The 14,711-nt window shown below is 36.8% G+C and overlaps 1 protein-coding gene across 1 annotated transcript in view; it reads left to right on the top strand.

The window, feature by feature from the left end:
• PIP4P2 (phosphatidylinositol-4,5-bisphosphate 4-phosphatase 2) overlaps positions 1–14,711 on the top strand; it is an 84,978-nt gene that overhangs the window by 14,323 nt on the left and 55,944 nt on the right. The window contains exon 2 of the mRNA XM_004283222.2: positions 8,406–8,554. Within this exon, the coding sequence (XP_004283270.1) occupies positions 8,406–8,554 (149 nt within the window). The remainder of the gene's footprint in view (positions 1–8,405; positions 8,555–14,711) is intronic.

Raw genomic sequence — 14,711 nt, 5'->3', positions numbered from 1 at the left:
AAGATTGCAGTACTTGAATGCTAAATTGTGCTAGAGTGACTTTTCTCTTCCCTCCCCTACACCTCGCTCCTGACACACTGCGCCTTAGTCAGATTTATACGCCCTCTTCTATACTCCCAAAGTCCCGTGTGTGTATATCCTTGTTAGAACACTTACCACACCAAGTTGTACTTGTAGTTTTACTGTCTTTCTACATGTTAAGAATGTGAGCTCTTTGAGCCCTGGGGTATGCCTTCTTCTCCATAGTATCCCTGACATACATCTAGTACAGTACCTGGTACAGAACAGATGCTAAGTACCTGTGACTGAGTGCTAACTAACTCTTGGAAATCCACCATAGAGGGCCTGGCTGGCTGCTGCTTTTTGCCTAACTATAGCTGAAGACCTCTTGACTTCCTCTGGCATCAGAGCTCATAGAGGGGGCTTATATCACATCCCCTCAGTTACAAAACTAGAATTGCCCTGGAGCAGCAGTCAAACTTAGAAAATGAATGAGTTAAATGAAGATGTGACAGTTATTACCACTCCTACATCTTTCATAGTAGCACTGCCTCTGTAGTCCTTCCAGGGAATGTGGAGCTGCTCTTGGTAGAAGATCCAGGGACCCTCTGTGTGACCCTTCCTACCTTAATCTGTGGGCCAGAGAACCAATTTAGGTATTTGCTGGTTGACAAGAATGTCTGTTCCAATAATATATTCAGAAACTGGGAAAATAACTTCAGCGTGGGTACCCAGATTTACTGGACCACTATGGGTGGATCTGGGGCAAGACTCCATCTGTAACCTGATGACCATCTATATAACCTCTCTGACAGGTCGCCCACATTGGAGTTTTGAGTCTTGAGGAATTAGCACCATTTACGAGCCAGTTTCTAGTGATACCTGAAATATCTGGGTATTTTCTTTTTCCCCAGTGAATAGTCACTCTAGTAAATGATCTCAGGTCTTTGGGGGAGACTTGGAGATTTATAATATATACTTATAGTAGTGTTGCTGGATCATTTGTCAGAGGCATCAACAAACCCTCAATGAAGATGCTCTGGGTCTGTGAATTAGCTTTGTTGGAAACTGGTTGAAAAACTAGGACTCATCACTGTGGCTACTCAAGTCATGTTGCTGGTTTTAAGACCTAGATTTTTCTATCATATATAACCAAGTAACATTTGTGTAGGTTACCCATCCATTTCATTCTTAGGCTTATTTCAATGAGCCACTGCCAAAGGTCCTTATGGATCAAAATTTTCTAATATCCACTATTTCCCATTACATTAAATGTACCCACTTTGTCTTTGACTTTTAAGTGCTGCCATTTGGCCTCTGTTACTCTGGGATTCCATGATCTCTATTGGAGTCATCCTGCACTGTAATGCCTGGCCTATGTAGGAGAGCCACCACAGCAGAATGCTTGTGTTCCCCTAAATAACGTATAAATCAATGCCTTAGTTAAAGGCATATCTTCTGGGTCCTCTCAGGGGATGTAGTGGGGTGTGGGATGCAGATTTCATATGATAAACTCACTCTAACATTCCTGACTCCTTAAACCTTTGATTGCTTCTTCTGCATCATGCTAGGGATGTTTTGACATTTCAACCTCATTGAATGTAAGGCCAAGTCTCATCAAACCAACAAGTAAACTGATAGAGCCACTTCCAGATTTAAAACAAACATTGAAACCAGAACATTTGTCAAGTACACCAGGATTATTAAATTTGGCTCAACTCAGTGTTATATTCCATCCTCTTTGCTTTAACCCCCATAAGATTCATTCCCACACATATTCTCCAGGTTTCTGACAATATATATTATTAAAACATTGCAATTCTCTTGATGTATTAGTTGCTTCTTTCTGAGTTACACTTTGTACTTGTCCTCCTAAGGCTTGTTGAGATTTCATCCTAGTTTATGGGTCTTGAGGCAATAAGGGGTTTGATGATGGGTCTTAAGGAAAATGGTCATTTCCTTGTAAGACAACTACTTCAGGTGAGGTTATTACAGTTTTCCATTAAAAGGAGGCTCATATTCTCAGATAGAAGAAGAAATGTTGTGCTCCACTCACAGGGGAGGCTCAGAGTGACTCAGGAGTGTAAGATTCTCAGCTCTGTTTGGGTACAACTAGATGGCCCCATTCCAAGTTTCAGAGTTCCACTTCTTTGCAATCAGTGTCCTAAGTTTCACATGGCAGACTTGGTAAGGCTGTGGGTTTCCCTGACCTTATAATTTAGCTATCTATACAAATAAATTTTGTATTTGATTTTCAGCAATATAAGCCCTGTGACAATTATAAATAAGCAATATTTTTAGGGCTGCAATAGAAGTTCTCTGACCATGACTTGCGCTGAGAGTTTAAGGACCTGAGATTCTCATTTTACCCCATATCACAATCCACACAGTAATTATTACTGCCATAATGGTCAAGTAAAGGCGCCTCAAATATCACAATCATCTATAGGAGATAATCTGATTCACCAGGATGCCACTGCATGCCATCAATCACTACCATACTATGTCTCACTGGTAAAGGAGCTCAGCACTGCATTCAAGCCCAAGGCATGACCAACCCATTTCTCCAATCCCATTTTTGAGGGTCTGTTTCCTGGGATTACACCTGGTATGAGTTTTATAACAGTTAGGACCTGAAGATAGAAACCAAACAATATAATATAACAGAAAGAATTAATTTGGTATAAAGTTGTTAAGTAGGTAACTAAAAGGTAAAGATATTACTCTAACATCAAATAGGTATTAAATGCAGGAAGCAGCTATTACCTCTAGGGTGGTGAGAACAAAGGGAAGAGATTGGAATTATTAAAATTTAGTAATTTAGAGGAACATAACTGAAACATGACTTCTCAGAGGCACCAGCCCACTGGTGGTGATGTCTCTGAGCCCTTGAGAAAGATTTTGTACACCTAGAGAAAGGGCTACAAGTCCCTTCTTCCTCCTTCAACCTTGCAGGTTCTGTTTATCACCTCCTATTAACAAAACATAACCTGCAGCCAGCTGACAAAGAAAAAATGTGGTTTGGAGAGTTTTAGCACCAGCATGACAAAGCATAGAAGGGTGGATTTGGAGCTGAGAGTCAGTAGCCTAATAGCTGGCACATTTACCTTCCAAACTGACTTTAGCCAGATGGATCCTTATGAGGGTATAATGGTTCTAGAAGAATCCAAGAGTCTCCTGGAATAGTTTTATTTCTTTGGTTTCAGAGAGGGGAGGAACAGAAGGTGGTCTCCCCTTTCTCTGTGTTGAACTGGACTGGAGAGATTTTACACAGGAAGTAGATATCCCATAGCAGCGAAGTGCAACCTGTCCCTAACCATACTCTCCACAAAAATCCTATGGAGGAGAAAAAGCCAGAGCTTTCCTCACAGGCTGGTCCTTTATACTTTTCTTGCTCATCCTATAATCATAGTGTTCTAAATGATCTCTCTTTTTAATCTGATGTCATTTTTCAACTTTGGTACATCTTTGTCAAGGGCCAGGACTGCATATAAGACTGTATTAGTGAAGTAAGTGAATTAAACTGGAAAATATTGTCACTGCAGAGATTTATAAAGGAATAACTGAGATAATAAAGATCAGAGCTATCCAGCAAAACATTTGCAACCTTTAAAATGCTATATCTGGGTATATCTGGTAAAAAATGAAGTATGGATTATTACACCAGCATGAATTAGCAGGAAAGAGGAGCTTTTGGGCATAAAATAGATAAATTAAGTTGATGTTTATGATGGGAAAGTGTAATTTGATCACTTGTGGGTTTATAGAATAATAATGGTTCCTTTTGAGTGTTTTAAGGAAGACCATTATGTATGCCTTGTGATCTATGTTATTTTGTCTTGTCTCTTTTACGAATCTCAGTTTTACTGTGAATTTTTTTTTCCTTTTTTTGCGGTACTCGGGCCTCTCACTGTTGTGGCCTCTCCCGTTGCGGAGCACAGGCTCCGGACGCGCAGGCTCAGCGGCCATTGTTCATGAGCCCAGCCGCTCCGCGGCATGTGGGATCTACCCGGACCGGGGCACGAACCCGTGTCCCCTGCATCGGCAGGCGGACTCTCAACCACTGCGCCACCAGGGAAGCCCTGTGAACTTTTTATCATGAACTAATTCTTTCTTCATATTATGTTCTAATTTTCATTTTCCCTGACTCTTCTTTCTCCTCCTCCTAATCCCCTTTAACTCAGATCTGATTCTTGTCTAAGTATTTGTGCAGAATCCCCATTAGTCCTTACATCTTTTCCCTATATTAAATCATTATTCATTAAGAGAGGCAGCTGTCATTATGGAGTGACCTCTGGGAGAAGAGTCAGCTCTTGGCTTTGCTGAAGTGCTATATAAAAGTCTACTAAGAAGTCAGAATCCCTGGTCTTCAGTTTCCTCTTCCATAAAATGAAGAAATTAGACTAAATACTAGACTAAGATTGCTTGAATTTCTAACACTGTATAATTCTGGAACTTTGAGGGGGTTTTTCAGGTTTGAGGACTACTGGTCTAACAAATACTGCTCACTTGGAGAAAAAAGATTTTTCACTTAGGCAAACCCCATAGAGAAAATTATCATTGTTTAAATAACAAGTAAGACTCTTCCAAAATGAGGAACTTTTGTGACTCTTAATATCCAATGATCCCAAGTTCTGAGATTACAGTGGACTTTTTATCCAGGGCAGAAATTTAAAATAGGTATAATAGTGGTGATCTGTTGACTGTTTTAAAGTGAAAAGAGACAAAATGAACAATCTAAGTTGTTAATCATTGCAGGTTTACTGACAGTGAAATAAATTTCTGTAATTACAAGTCCTTTACAAGAGGAGATGGAGTTGTAGGTCAAGGTTTCCTTGGGATAAAAGTACAAGAAATATCTCTAAATCAGTTTAGTGCTAAAGTAATTAATGGACAGAAAATTGAAATTATATGCCTGAAAGCACTGTTTAGTGGAGCAGTTAGGCTGCAACATCTGTTATTCTATTGATCTCTTGGATTGATTGTACTTATCTGGTGGGCCAGGCCAGTGTCCCCTGTCCACTTCCCTCTCTCAGTGCATGATTTGGAGAGGGCATTCTATATATAGAAGAGAGCCTTTTTTTCAGTCATGCTGTACTCCCCTGCTAGGACCCTAGCTCCTCTCCAAGGAGAGTAGTGGTAATATACTTAGTACCATTTTCCCAGGAGAAATAGATGAGCCTGATAAATTTCAGTGATTCAGTTATTCATTCATTTATTCATCCATCATCCATTCAATAAATATTTAGTGAGCACCTATCATAGACCAAGCACTTATAACAAGTGCTGTATCAGTCCTGAACAAGCCAAACATGACCTTGGCCTCATGGAGCTTATAGTCTTTCCCATTTTAGACTTCTAATCCTCACTCATTCTTTCCCCCTCCTTCCACTTCCCAAGCCTCCAGAAGATTCTGGCATATTTTTGTCATTGAAAGCTTTTCTTTTTTTACAGGTTAAAAATTATATAGTACAAATCTTAGAGGAAAAGTTCACAGGGTCTTGTTGGTTCTGATACACTTCAAATGTATCAGAACCAAAAAAGATAAACCATTGAAATCTTTAGGAGATTCCACTGAACAAAACTTTTGCCTGTTGGAGTGCATGGGTTTTACCATCCTTATATGTAGCTGCAATGTGTGGCCTCTTCCCCTCACCCTCAATACCCTTGTTTTCTTTGTGAAATTATCTTGCCTTTAAATTTCTTTTCTATCACACTATGTAAGGTGGAAACCTGGAATTAATGGGAGACCTACTTTATGTTACTTTATAACTCAAGGAAAAGGCAAAAGAAGAAACTTTTATTAATAATGCTATTGCTAATAATTATTTTTAAAAAATTATTATTACACACCAGGCAGTGTGTCTTGAATTTCTAGTGAGGTGTGTATGCTTTTTCCCAGAACAATACCTTCTTTACCAAGATCTGATAAAATAATCTGCAAGTTGCACAGGCTCAAATGTATTTTGACACATTGATCCTTTAACCTGTTTTTTCTTCTTGATTAATACATTACAGGTCATTCTGCATCAACCTTAAATTCTTTCAAGGATTTAAAACTATTTTTTTGTTTGTTTTTTGAATTTTATTTATTATTTTTTATACAGCACGTTCTTATTACTTATCTGTTTTATACATATTAGTGTACATATGTCAATCCCAGTCTCCCAATTCATCCCACCCCCACCACCCTTGGTGTCCATACATTTGTTCTCTACATCTGTGTCTCTATTTCTGCCTTGCAAACTGGTTCACCTGTACCATTTTTCTAGATTCCACATATATGCGTTAATATACGGTATTTGTTTTTCTCTTTCTGACTTACTTCACTCTGTATGACAGTCTCTATGGCCGTTCCATGTCTCTATAAATGACTCAATTTCGTTCCTTTTTATGGCTGAGTAATATTCCATCATATATATGTATCACATCTTCTTTATCCATTCATCTGTTGATGGGCATTTAGGTTGCTTCCATGACCTGGCTATTGTAAATAGTGCTGCAATGAGCATTGGGGTGCATGTTTCTTTTTGAATTATGGTTTTCTCTGGGTATATGCCCAGTAGTGGGATTGCTGGGTCATATGGTAATTCTATTTTTAGTTTTTTAAGGAACCTCCATACTGTTCTCTATAGTGGCTGTATCAATTTACATTCCCACCAACAGTGCAAGAGGGTTCCCTTTTCTCCACACCCTCTCCAGCATTTATTGTTTATAGATTTTCTGATGATGCCCATTCTAACTGGTGTGAGGTGATACCTCATTGTAGTTTTGATTTGCATTTCTCTAATAATTAGTGATGTTGAGCAGCTTTTCGTGTACCTAATTTATAGTTTTATAAATTATAAAACTATTTTTATAATTTAGACATCTATAGCTTCTTTATAAATTCAGTGTTTGACAGTGTTCTGGTATAAGACTTCCAGGGATGTGTGCATATTGTCATTTCAATGTGACCTCTTTCAGAGCCTTGGCTGCTGCAGAAATTTGGTTTATTATGAATATTTGAATGGATAACACTTGTTGTTAATTCTTTGCAAGTCTAAAAAATCTACCTGATATACCCTAAGGATGCCAGGTGGTAATATGCGGATTTTAAACATACCATAATGTGCTGTGCTCTAACTCATTTCAGACTATCATAGAGTTCAGAATCTAATCCAGTGGATAGAAAAATCTCTATTTCAAAAATAGCTCTTTTCATGATTAGTTATTGTTATTGTATTTTATAGTGTCACAGTAGCCCCTTGAACTATCAGTTCTCTTTAGTGGGGATTCAATCATGTGTTGAGGCGTAGCCTTTTCTAGATGGGCTATGACAAAATCTTACCTTGAAAGGGGCTCCTATTCCTATAATTAAGATAGCTACAAAATTAGGCTAGGCAATCCCCTTTAGAAATCCCATTCTGGAATAGTATATCTAGATTCTTTTTCTCTAACTTTTGTAACAAATATATACTTCTGGTATATGAACACAATTCTGAAACTGAGCTTCTACCCTCTACCCAATCAGTCGACTTAAGGACTCTCAAAAAGCAGTGTGTGTGTGTGTGTGTGTGTGTGTGTGTATCTTTGTATTTTCAGAATTTTCAAACATACACAAAAGTAGTAAGAGCAAAATGACCTTCTGTGTCTTTATATTCATAAATATACTCTTGTTGCATCTATTAACCCATCTTTTTCTTGGAGTATTTAAATTAAATCCCAGACAATATATTTTTTACCCATAAATACTTTGATACATTTTCTAGATTTTTAATGTTAGGTGAAAGTTTGAGACAAAAATTGTTAAATTTACTTCATTCTTGTTTTTTCTCTGAAATTAGCATAATTCCATTCTAATTAGAACATGTTCCATGTTGATATGTTTAGTTTTCCTGGGTTCGTTTTTGTCTCTCCTTGACTGCCACCAAAACCCTATTTTGTTCTTGTCATACTCAGCAGTTATTATACTGCTTCTAGTATAAACAGAGCACGACAACTACACAATTTATGTATATGTATATATGTAAGTGATTTTAAAGCTTTGTCTTCATTGACTATTTCTATTTCTTGGGAGTCAGATCATTAGTGTAAGATTTTTACTTTTAGGCATAAATTATCACCTTCCTATTACAAACTCTATGAATTTGCACATAGAAATGGAGTGAATATTTCGAGTATAGGTTAATAAAAGGTGTAAACCTAGGCAGGTGTGATTTGGATTTTAGGAGCTAAGAATTATTCTATTTCACAATATAGTCCTATATGTGTTTCTGCTCTGAAACTATATTATGTTGGCCAGCTTTAAAAACATAAAGAACAGGAGAATTTTGATAGTTTTCCTTCTTTACTTCTATTGCTTATTTGCTCAAACCAGCCGTAATATCTCTGAGACTCTGATTCAGTGGCTAATATCTTTTTAGCGGAACTCCCACCTCCGTATACAGCCATTGCCAGTCCAGATGCCAGTGGTATTCCAGTAATAAACTGCCGCGTGTGCCAATCTCTCATCAATTTGGATGGCAAGCTTCACCAGCATGTGGTTAAGTGCACGGTTTGCAATGAAGCTACGGTAAGTGGAGATTTTCATTAATAAAAGCAGAAATTATTATCTGACATCTCCCTAAAAAAGTGCTCCAATAATGTTACTTACAAGTAGATGTGGGCTGGATAAACGGCCATTTTTTTATCCTTTCTTCCCTCTGGCTATTTCTCTTTTATCATACAAGGATGCCTCCAGGTGTTTAAAGCTAACTCCATTATGAAAATTTCATGAGGAATTTAAATGTAATGCCATTTGGCTCTTTTCTTTCTAAAATGAGACTGTACATGGACAGTCATTTACAATTATCTTCAGTGTCTATCCACATCTCAACGAAATCCATTCTGATTATCCCTAAAATGAAATATACTGAACTTCACTACAAATGTGGACTTTGTACTTATTATGTGGAAAATTATTTAAACTTGTTTTACGTCTGTAGGATGTTGATATAATTTTTCTGGGCTTTCGTGATTGTGCATTTATTATTGGCATTTGTGTTGAAGTGTTTATTAACAGCTTGGTATCTTATTCCATTTATTTGATATTAATTCAGTGAAATTCAAAAAAACTTGAAAGACTTTTTTTTTACTGAACTTTGGGAAGAGCAACTAAATTTTAAGTAAGATTTTTACAGTTTTAAGTAATAAACTGGTATAAAGAGTATACTGGTTAAATTAAATATATTTCTACTTTCATGGTTAGGCTTTATTTTTAAAATTTCAATCTGTCTCAAAATTTGAAATTAAATATTAATTTAATTTTTGGTATTTGTAGTTTTTCCTCTTTAGAAAAAGCCTAAAAAAAAGTCAGCCAATGATTATTGTATCTCTAAGAACCCTGAAAGATGAATACTGGGGGCTTTATAATATGTTTTATGGAAAAGTCATAAGCTAAAACCTTAAGTCATGAAGCAATATATATCATTGTAAATACTTTTTCTATAAGGGACATCTTTTAGAGAACTTTATTGTGTAAATAGATGATACCTACAAAACTAGCTATTTTCTTTTTCAGTTGAACACTTAAATAGTAAATTTAATTAATATCAACTTCCTTAGTGCTCCTTTTAGAGTTGGCAAGCAAATAAGAATTGTTAGACACAAATAGCAATTTAAAAAAATAAAAGTGTCTTAAAGGCTTCCTTGGATTTGGCATTAGTGTTGAATTTTTTCACCTCTTCCTTTACCCATACAAACTTTGTTCTTTAATGAGAAGAAAGAAAGGAGATTTAAAGCTTTATATTTACATGTGGAAATAAACAGAACAGAGTAGGTCAATTATGAAAGAATCTCAAAGTCACTATGGATTTAACCAGCAGCCTCAAGCTGGTTACTTAGAAGTGATGAGTTCATATAGGGTCAATAAAATTTGGCTACAAATAAGCTAGCTACTTTTGGACATAAAGAAAATTGTGCTGAAATTTTTATATCATTACTATCCCTGTTAAGTAAAGAAATGTAAATAATTGTGAATATTCTAGAGAATATGAATAGTATTTAATCAGATTGCCTTGTATGGAATTAGTAACATTACAAGGGAAGAAAAAATTGAAAAAAAAAAGCCTTTGAGGAATGCTGTAACATATGACCTGCTAATGTTTACAGTGTAATGTGATCTTAAATTTATGAATGAAGAGGTTAGGCAACTGGCAGCTTCTCTGGAGAAATTCTATGTTGAAAAGAACAGATATAATAGACAGATATAGTGGACCAGGGCCCAAGAGAACAGTTCTCTTATGTTCACTATCACTGTTTCCTACTCAATTTAACTGGTTATTCATTCTCCTCATGTCACCTAAAACAGGATGTCAGTGTATCTATTCTCTTGGGTAGCCACTTTTAACAGGAACTGGACATTCCTGTGGAGATTGAAAGAAATAAAACATAACAAAACAAAAAAATCAAGGTTAATAAAAGTCCTTTTTACTTCAGTAGATAGAATTAAGAAGGGAAGTAAGGTGTGTGTTGTGTGTTGTGTGTGTGTGTGTGTGTGTCTGTATATGAGAGAGAGGAAGAATATGGACAAACTTTAGCAACACTTGGAGGACACAGAATTTAAGGTTAAAAGGAGAAGCAATATCTATGACTAGTTAATGGAAAATTTGAGAAGTCCTGGAGAAAGAGTGGAGCTAGTTGGCTGCATACTTGATTGAGTCTGAGATTTGGAGACTAATAGACTGGGGTTTGAATCTGCCACTTAGTAGCTATATATCCTTGGGGACTTCTCTAAACTGTGGTTCTTCATGTAAAGAGGTGTAATAGTAATAATACCTACCTCTTAGGGTTGCTGTTGGGATTACAGAGGTAAAGTGCCCAGCACAGTTCCTGGAACATGTAAGCTTATTTTGCCAAGTAAGACTATTAAAACTTATGCATATGAACAATGTCATCTCCCCTGCTGCCCCCCAACCCCAGCTCCACCGTTTTACTGTAGACCAGACATGACATGGTGTGGACTGGCATTGAGGACCAGTGCTTGAAATCTTCTATTTCAATCATCTTGTTTTACAAATGAGAGAACTGAGGTCTAGAAGTATGGTGGGAATAAAATACAGGCTACCTCAGAGACATTACAAGTTCAGTTCCAGACTACTTCAATAAAGCAAATATTGCAATAAAGCAAGTCACACAAATTTTTTGGTTTCCAGTGCAATAAAAATTATGTTTACACTATTCTGTTAGTGTGCAATAGCATTATGTCTAAAAAAAGGATATATCTTAATTAAAAAATACTTTATTGCTAAAAAATGCTAACCATCATCTGAGCCTTCAGCAAGTCATAATCCTTTTGCTGGTGAAGCATCTTGACTCCCTTTTGATGGCTGCTGACTGATCATGGAGGTGGTTGCTGAAGGTTAGGGTGTCTGTGGTAATTACTGAAAATAAGACAACAGTGAAGTTCGCTGCATCAGTCAATTCTTCCTTTCATGAACCATTTCTCTGTAACACACAATGCAGTTTGGTAGCATTTTACCCACAGTAGAACTTCTTGCAAAACTGGAGTCGATCCTTTCAAACCCTGTGGCTGCTTTATCAACTAAATTTATGTAATATTCTAAATACTTTGTTGTCGTTTTAACAATCTTCACAGCATCTTCACCAGGAATAGATTACATGTCAAGAAACCAACTTTCTTTGCTTATCCATAAAAAGCAACTCCTTATCCATTAAAGTTTTATCATAAGATTGCAGCAATTCAGTCACATCTTCAGGTTCCACTTATAATTCTAGTTCTCCTGCTATTTCCACCACTTCTGCATTTTCTTCCTCCGCTGAAATTGAACACCTCAAAGTCATCCATGAGGGTTAGAATCAACTTCTTCAAACTCCTGTTAATTTTGGTATTTTGACTTCTTCCCATGAATCACGAATGTTCTTAATGCCTCTAGAATGGTGAATCCTTTCCAGAAGGTTTTCAGTTTACTTCGCACAGATCTATCAGAGGGATCACTATCTATGGCAGCCTTATGAAATCTGTTTCGTAAAAAATGAAACCTGAAAGTCAAAATTACTCCTTGATCCATGGGCTGCAGAATGAGTGTTGTGTTAGCAGGCGTGAAAACATTAATTTCATTGTATATCTCCATAAGAGCTCTTGGGTCACCAGATGCATTATCAATGAGCAGTAATATTTTGAAAGGAATTTTTTTTTCTCAGTGGTAGGTCTCAACAGTGGCCTTAAAATGCTCAGTAAACCATATTGTAAACAGATGTGCTGTCATCCAGACTTTGTTTCTCTATTTATAGTGTAGTGGCAGAGTAGTTTAGCATAATTCTTTAAGGGCCCTAGGATTTTCAGAATGGTAAATGAGCATTAGCTTCAACTTAAAGTCACCAGCTGCATCAGCCTGACAAGAGAGTCAGCCTGTCCTTTGAAGCTTTGAAGCCAGACATTGACTTCTCCTCTTTAATTATGAAGGTCCTAGATGGCATTTTCTTCCACTAAAAGGCTTTTCATCTACATTGAAAATATTTAGTGTAGCCACTTTTCTTAATTAGCTTAGCTAGATTTTCTGAATAACTTGCTGCAGCTTCAACATCCGAACTTGCATTTTTTTTTATTGAAGTATAGTTGATTTACAATGTTGTGTTAGTTTCAGGTGTACAGCAAAGTGATTCATATGTATACACACACACACACACACACACACGCATATATATATATTCCTTTTCAGATTCATTTACCTTATAGGTTATTACAAAATATTGAATATAGTTCCCTGTGCTATATAGTTGGTCCTTGTTGGTTATCTATTTTATGATTAGTATGTATGTGTATGTTAATCCCAAACTCCTAATTTATCCCTCATCCCCGCTTCTACTTTGGAAACCATAAGTTTGTTTTCTATGTCTGTGGGTCTAATTATATTTTGCATATAAGTTCTTTTTTTTTAGATTCCACATATAAGCAATATTATATGCTATGGGTCTTTGTCTGACTTATTCACTTTAGTATGATAATCTCTAGGGCCATCCATGTTGCTGCAACTGGCATTATTTCATTCTTTTTAATGGCTGAGTAACATTCCATTCCAATATACCACATCTTCTTTATCCATTCATGTGTCATCTGATGGACAATTAGATTACTTCCATGTCTTGGCTGTTGTAAATAGTGCTGAAATGAACATTGGGGTGCATGTATCTTTCCAAATTATGGTTTTCTCTGGATATATGCCCAGGGGTGGGATTGCAGGATCATGTGGTAGCTCTACTTTTAGTTTTAAGGGAATCTCCATACTGTTCTCCATGGTGGGTGCACCAATTTACATTCCCATTAACAGTGTAGGAGGGTTTTTTCTCTACACCCTCTCCAGGATTTATTATTTGTAGTCTTTTTTTTTTTTTTTTTTTTTTTTTGCGGTACGCAGGCCTCTCACTGTTGTGGCCTCTCCCGTTGCGGAGCAACAGGCTCCGGACGCGCAGGCTCAGCAGCCATGGCTCACGGGCACAGCCACTCCACGGCATGTGGGATCTTCCCGGACTGGGGCACGAACTCGTGTCCCCTGCATCGGCAGGTGGACTCTCAACCACTGCACCATCGGGGAAGCCCTATTTGTAGTCTTTTTGATGATGGCCATTCTGACATGTGTGGGGTGATATCTCATTGTAATTTTGACTTGCATTTCTCTAATAATTAGTGATGTTGAGCATCTTTTCATGTGCCTCTTGGCCATCTGTATGTCTTTTGTGGAGAAATGTCTATTTAGGTCTTCTGCCCATTTCTTGATTGGGTTGTTTGTTTTTTGATATTGAGCTGCATGAGTTGTTTGTAAATTTTGGAGACAAATCCCTTGTCTGTTGCATCATTTGCAAATATTTTCTCCCATTCTGTGGGTTGTCTTTTAATTTTGTCTATGATTTCCTTTGCTGTGCAAAAGCTTTTAAGTTTAATTAGGTCCCATTTGTTTATTTTTGTTTTTATTTCCATTATTCTAAGAGTCGGCTCAGAAAAGATATCGCTGCAATTTATGTCAGAGTGTTCTGCCTATGTTTTCCTCTAAGAGTTTTATAGTATCTGTTGTTACATTGAGGTCTTTAATCCATTTTGAGTTTATTTTTCTGTATGGTGTTAAAGAATGTCCTAATTTCATTTTTTTTACATGTAGCTGTCCAGTTTTCCAAGCACCATTTATTGAAGAGAAGTCTTTCCTCTGTTGTATAGTCTTGCCTCCTTTGTTATAGATTAATTGACCATAGGTGCATGGGTTTATTTCTGGGCTTTCTATCCTGTTCCATTGATCTAAATTTCTGTTTCTGTGCCAGTACCATACTGTCTTGATTACCATAGCTTTGTAGTATACTCTGAATTCAGGAAGCCTGATTCCTCCAGCTCTATTTTTCTTTCTCAGGATTTGTTTGACTATGTGGGGTCTTTTATGTTTCCATACAAATTTAAAAATTTTTTGTTCTAGTTTTGTGAAAAATGCCAGTGGTAGTTTGATGGGGATTGCATTGAATCTGTAGATTGCCTTGGGTAGTATAGTCATTTTGAAAATATAAATTCTTCTAATCCAAGAACATGGTATATCTTTCCATCTGTTTGTGTCATCTTTGATTTCTTTCTTTAGTATCTTAGAGTTTTCAGAGTACAGGTCTTTTGCCTCCTTAGATAGGTTTAGGCCTAGGTATTTTATTCCTTTTGATGCAATGGTAAATGGGATTGTTTCCTTAATTTCTCTTTC

Source organism: Orcinus orca, chromosome 17 (assembly GCF_937001465.1).
Source record: "Orcinus orca chromosome 17, mOrcOrc1.1, whole genome shotgun sequence".
Classification (NCBI taxonomy): domain Eukaryota; kingdom Metazoa; phylum Chordata; class Mammalia; order Artiodactyla; family Delphinidae; genus Orcinus; species Orcinus orca.
This window is presented reverse-complemented; position numbering and strand designations above follow the sequence as displayed.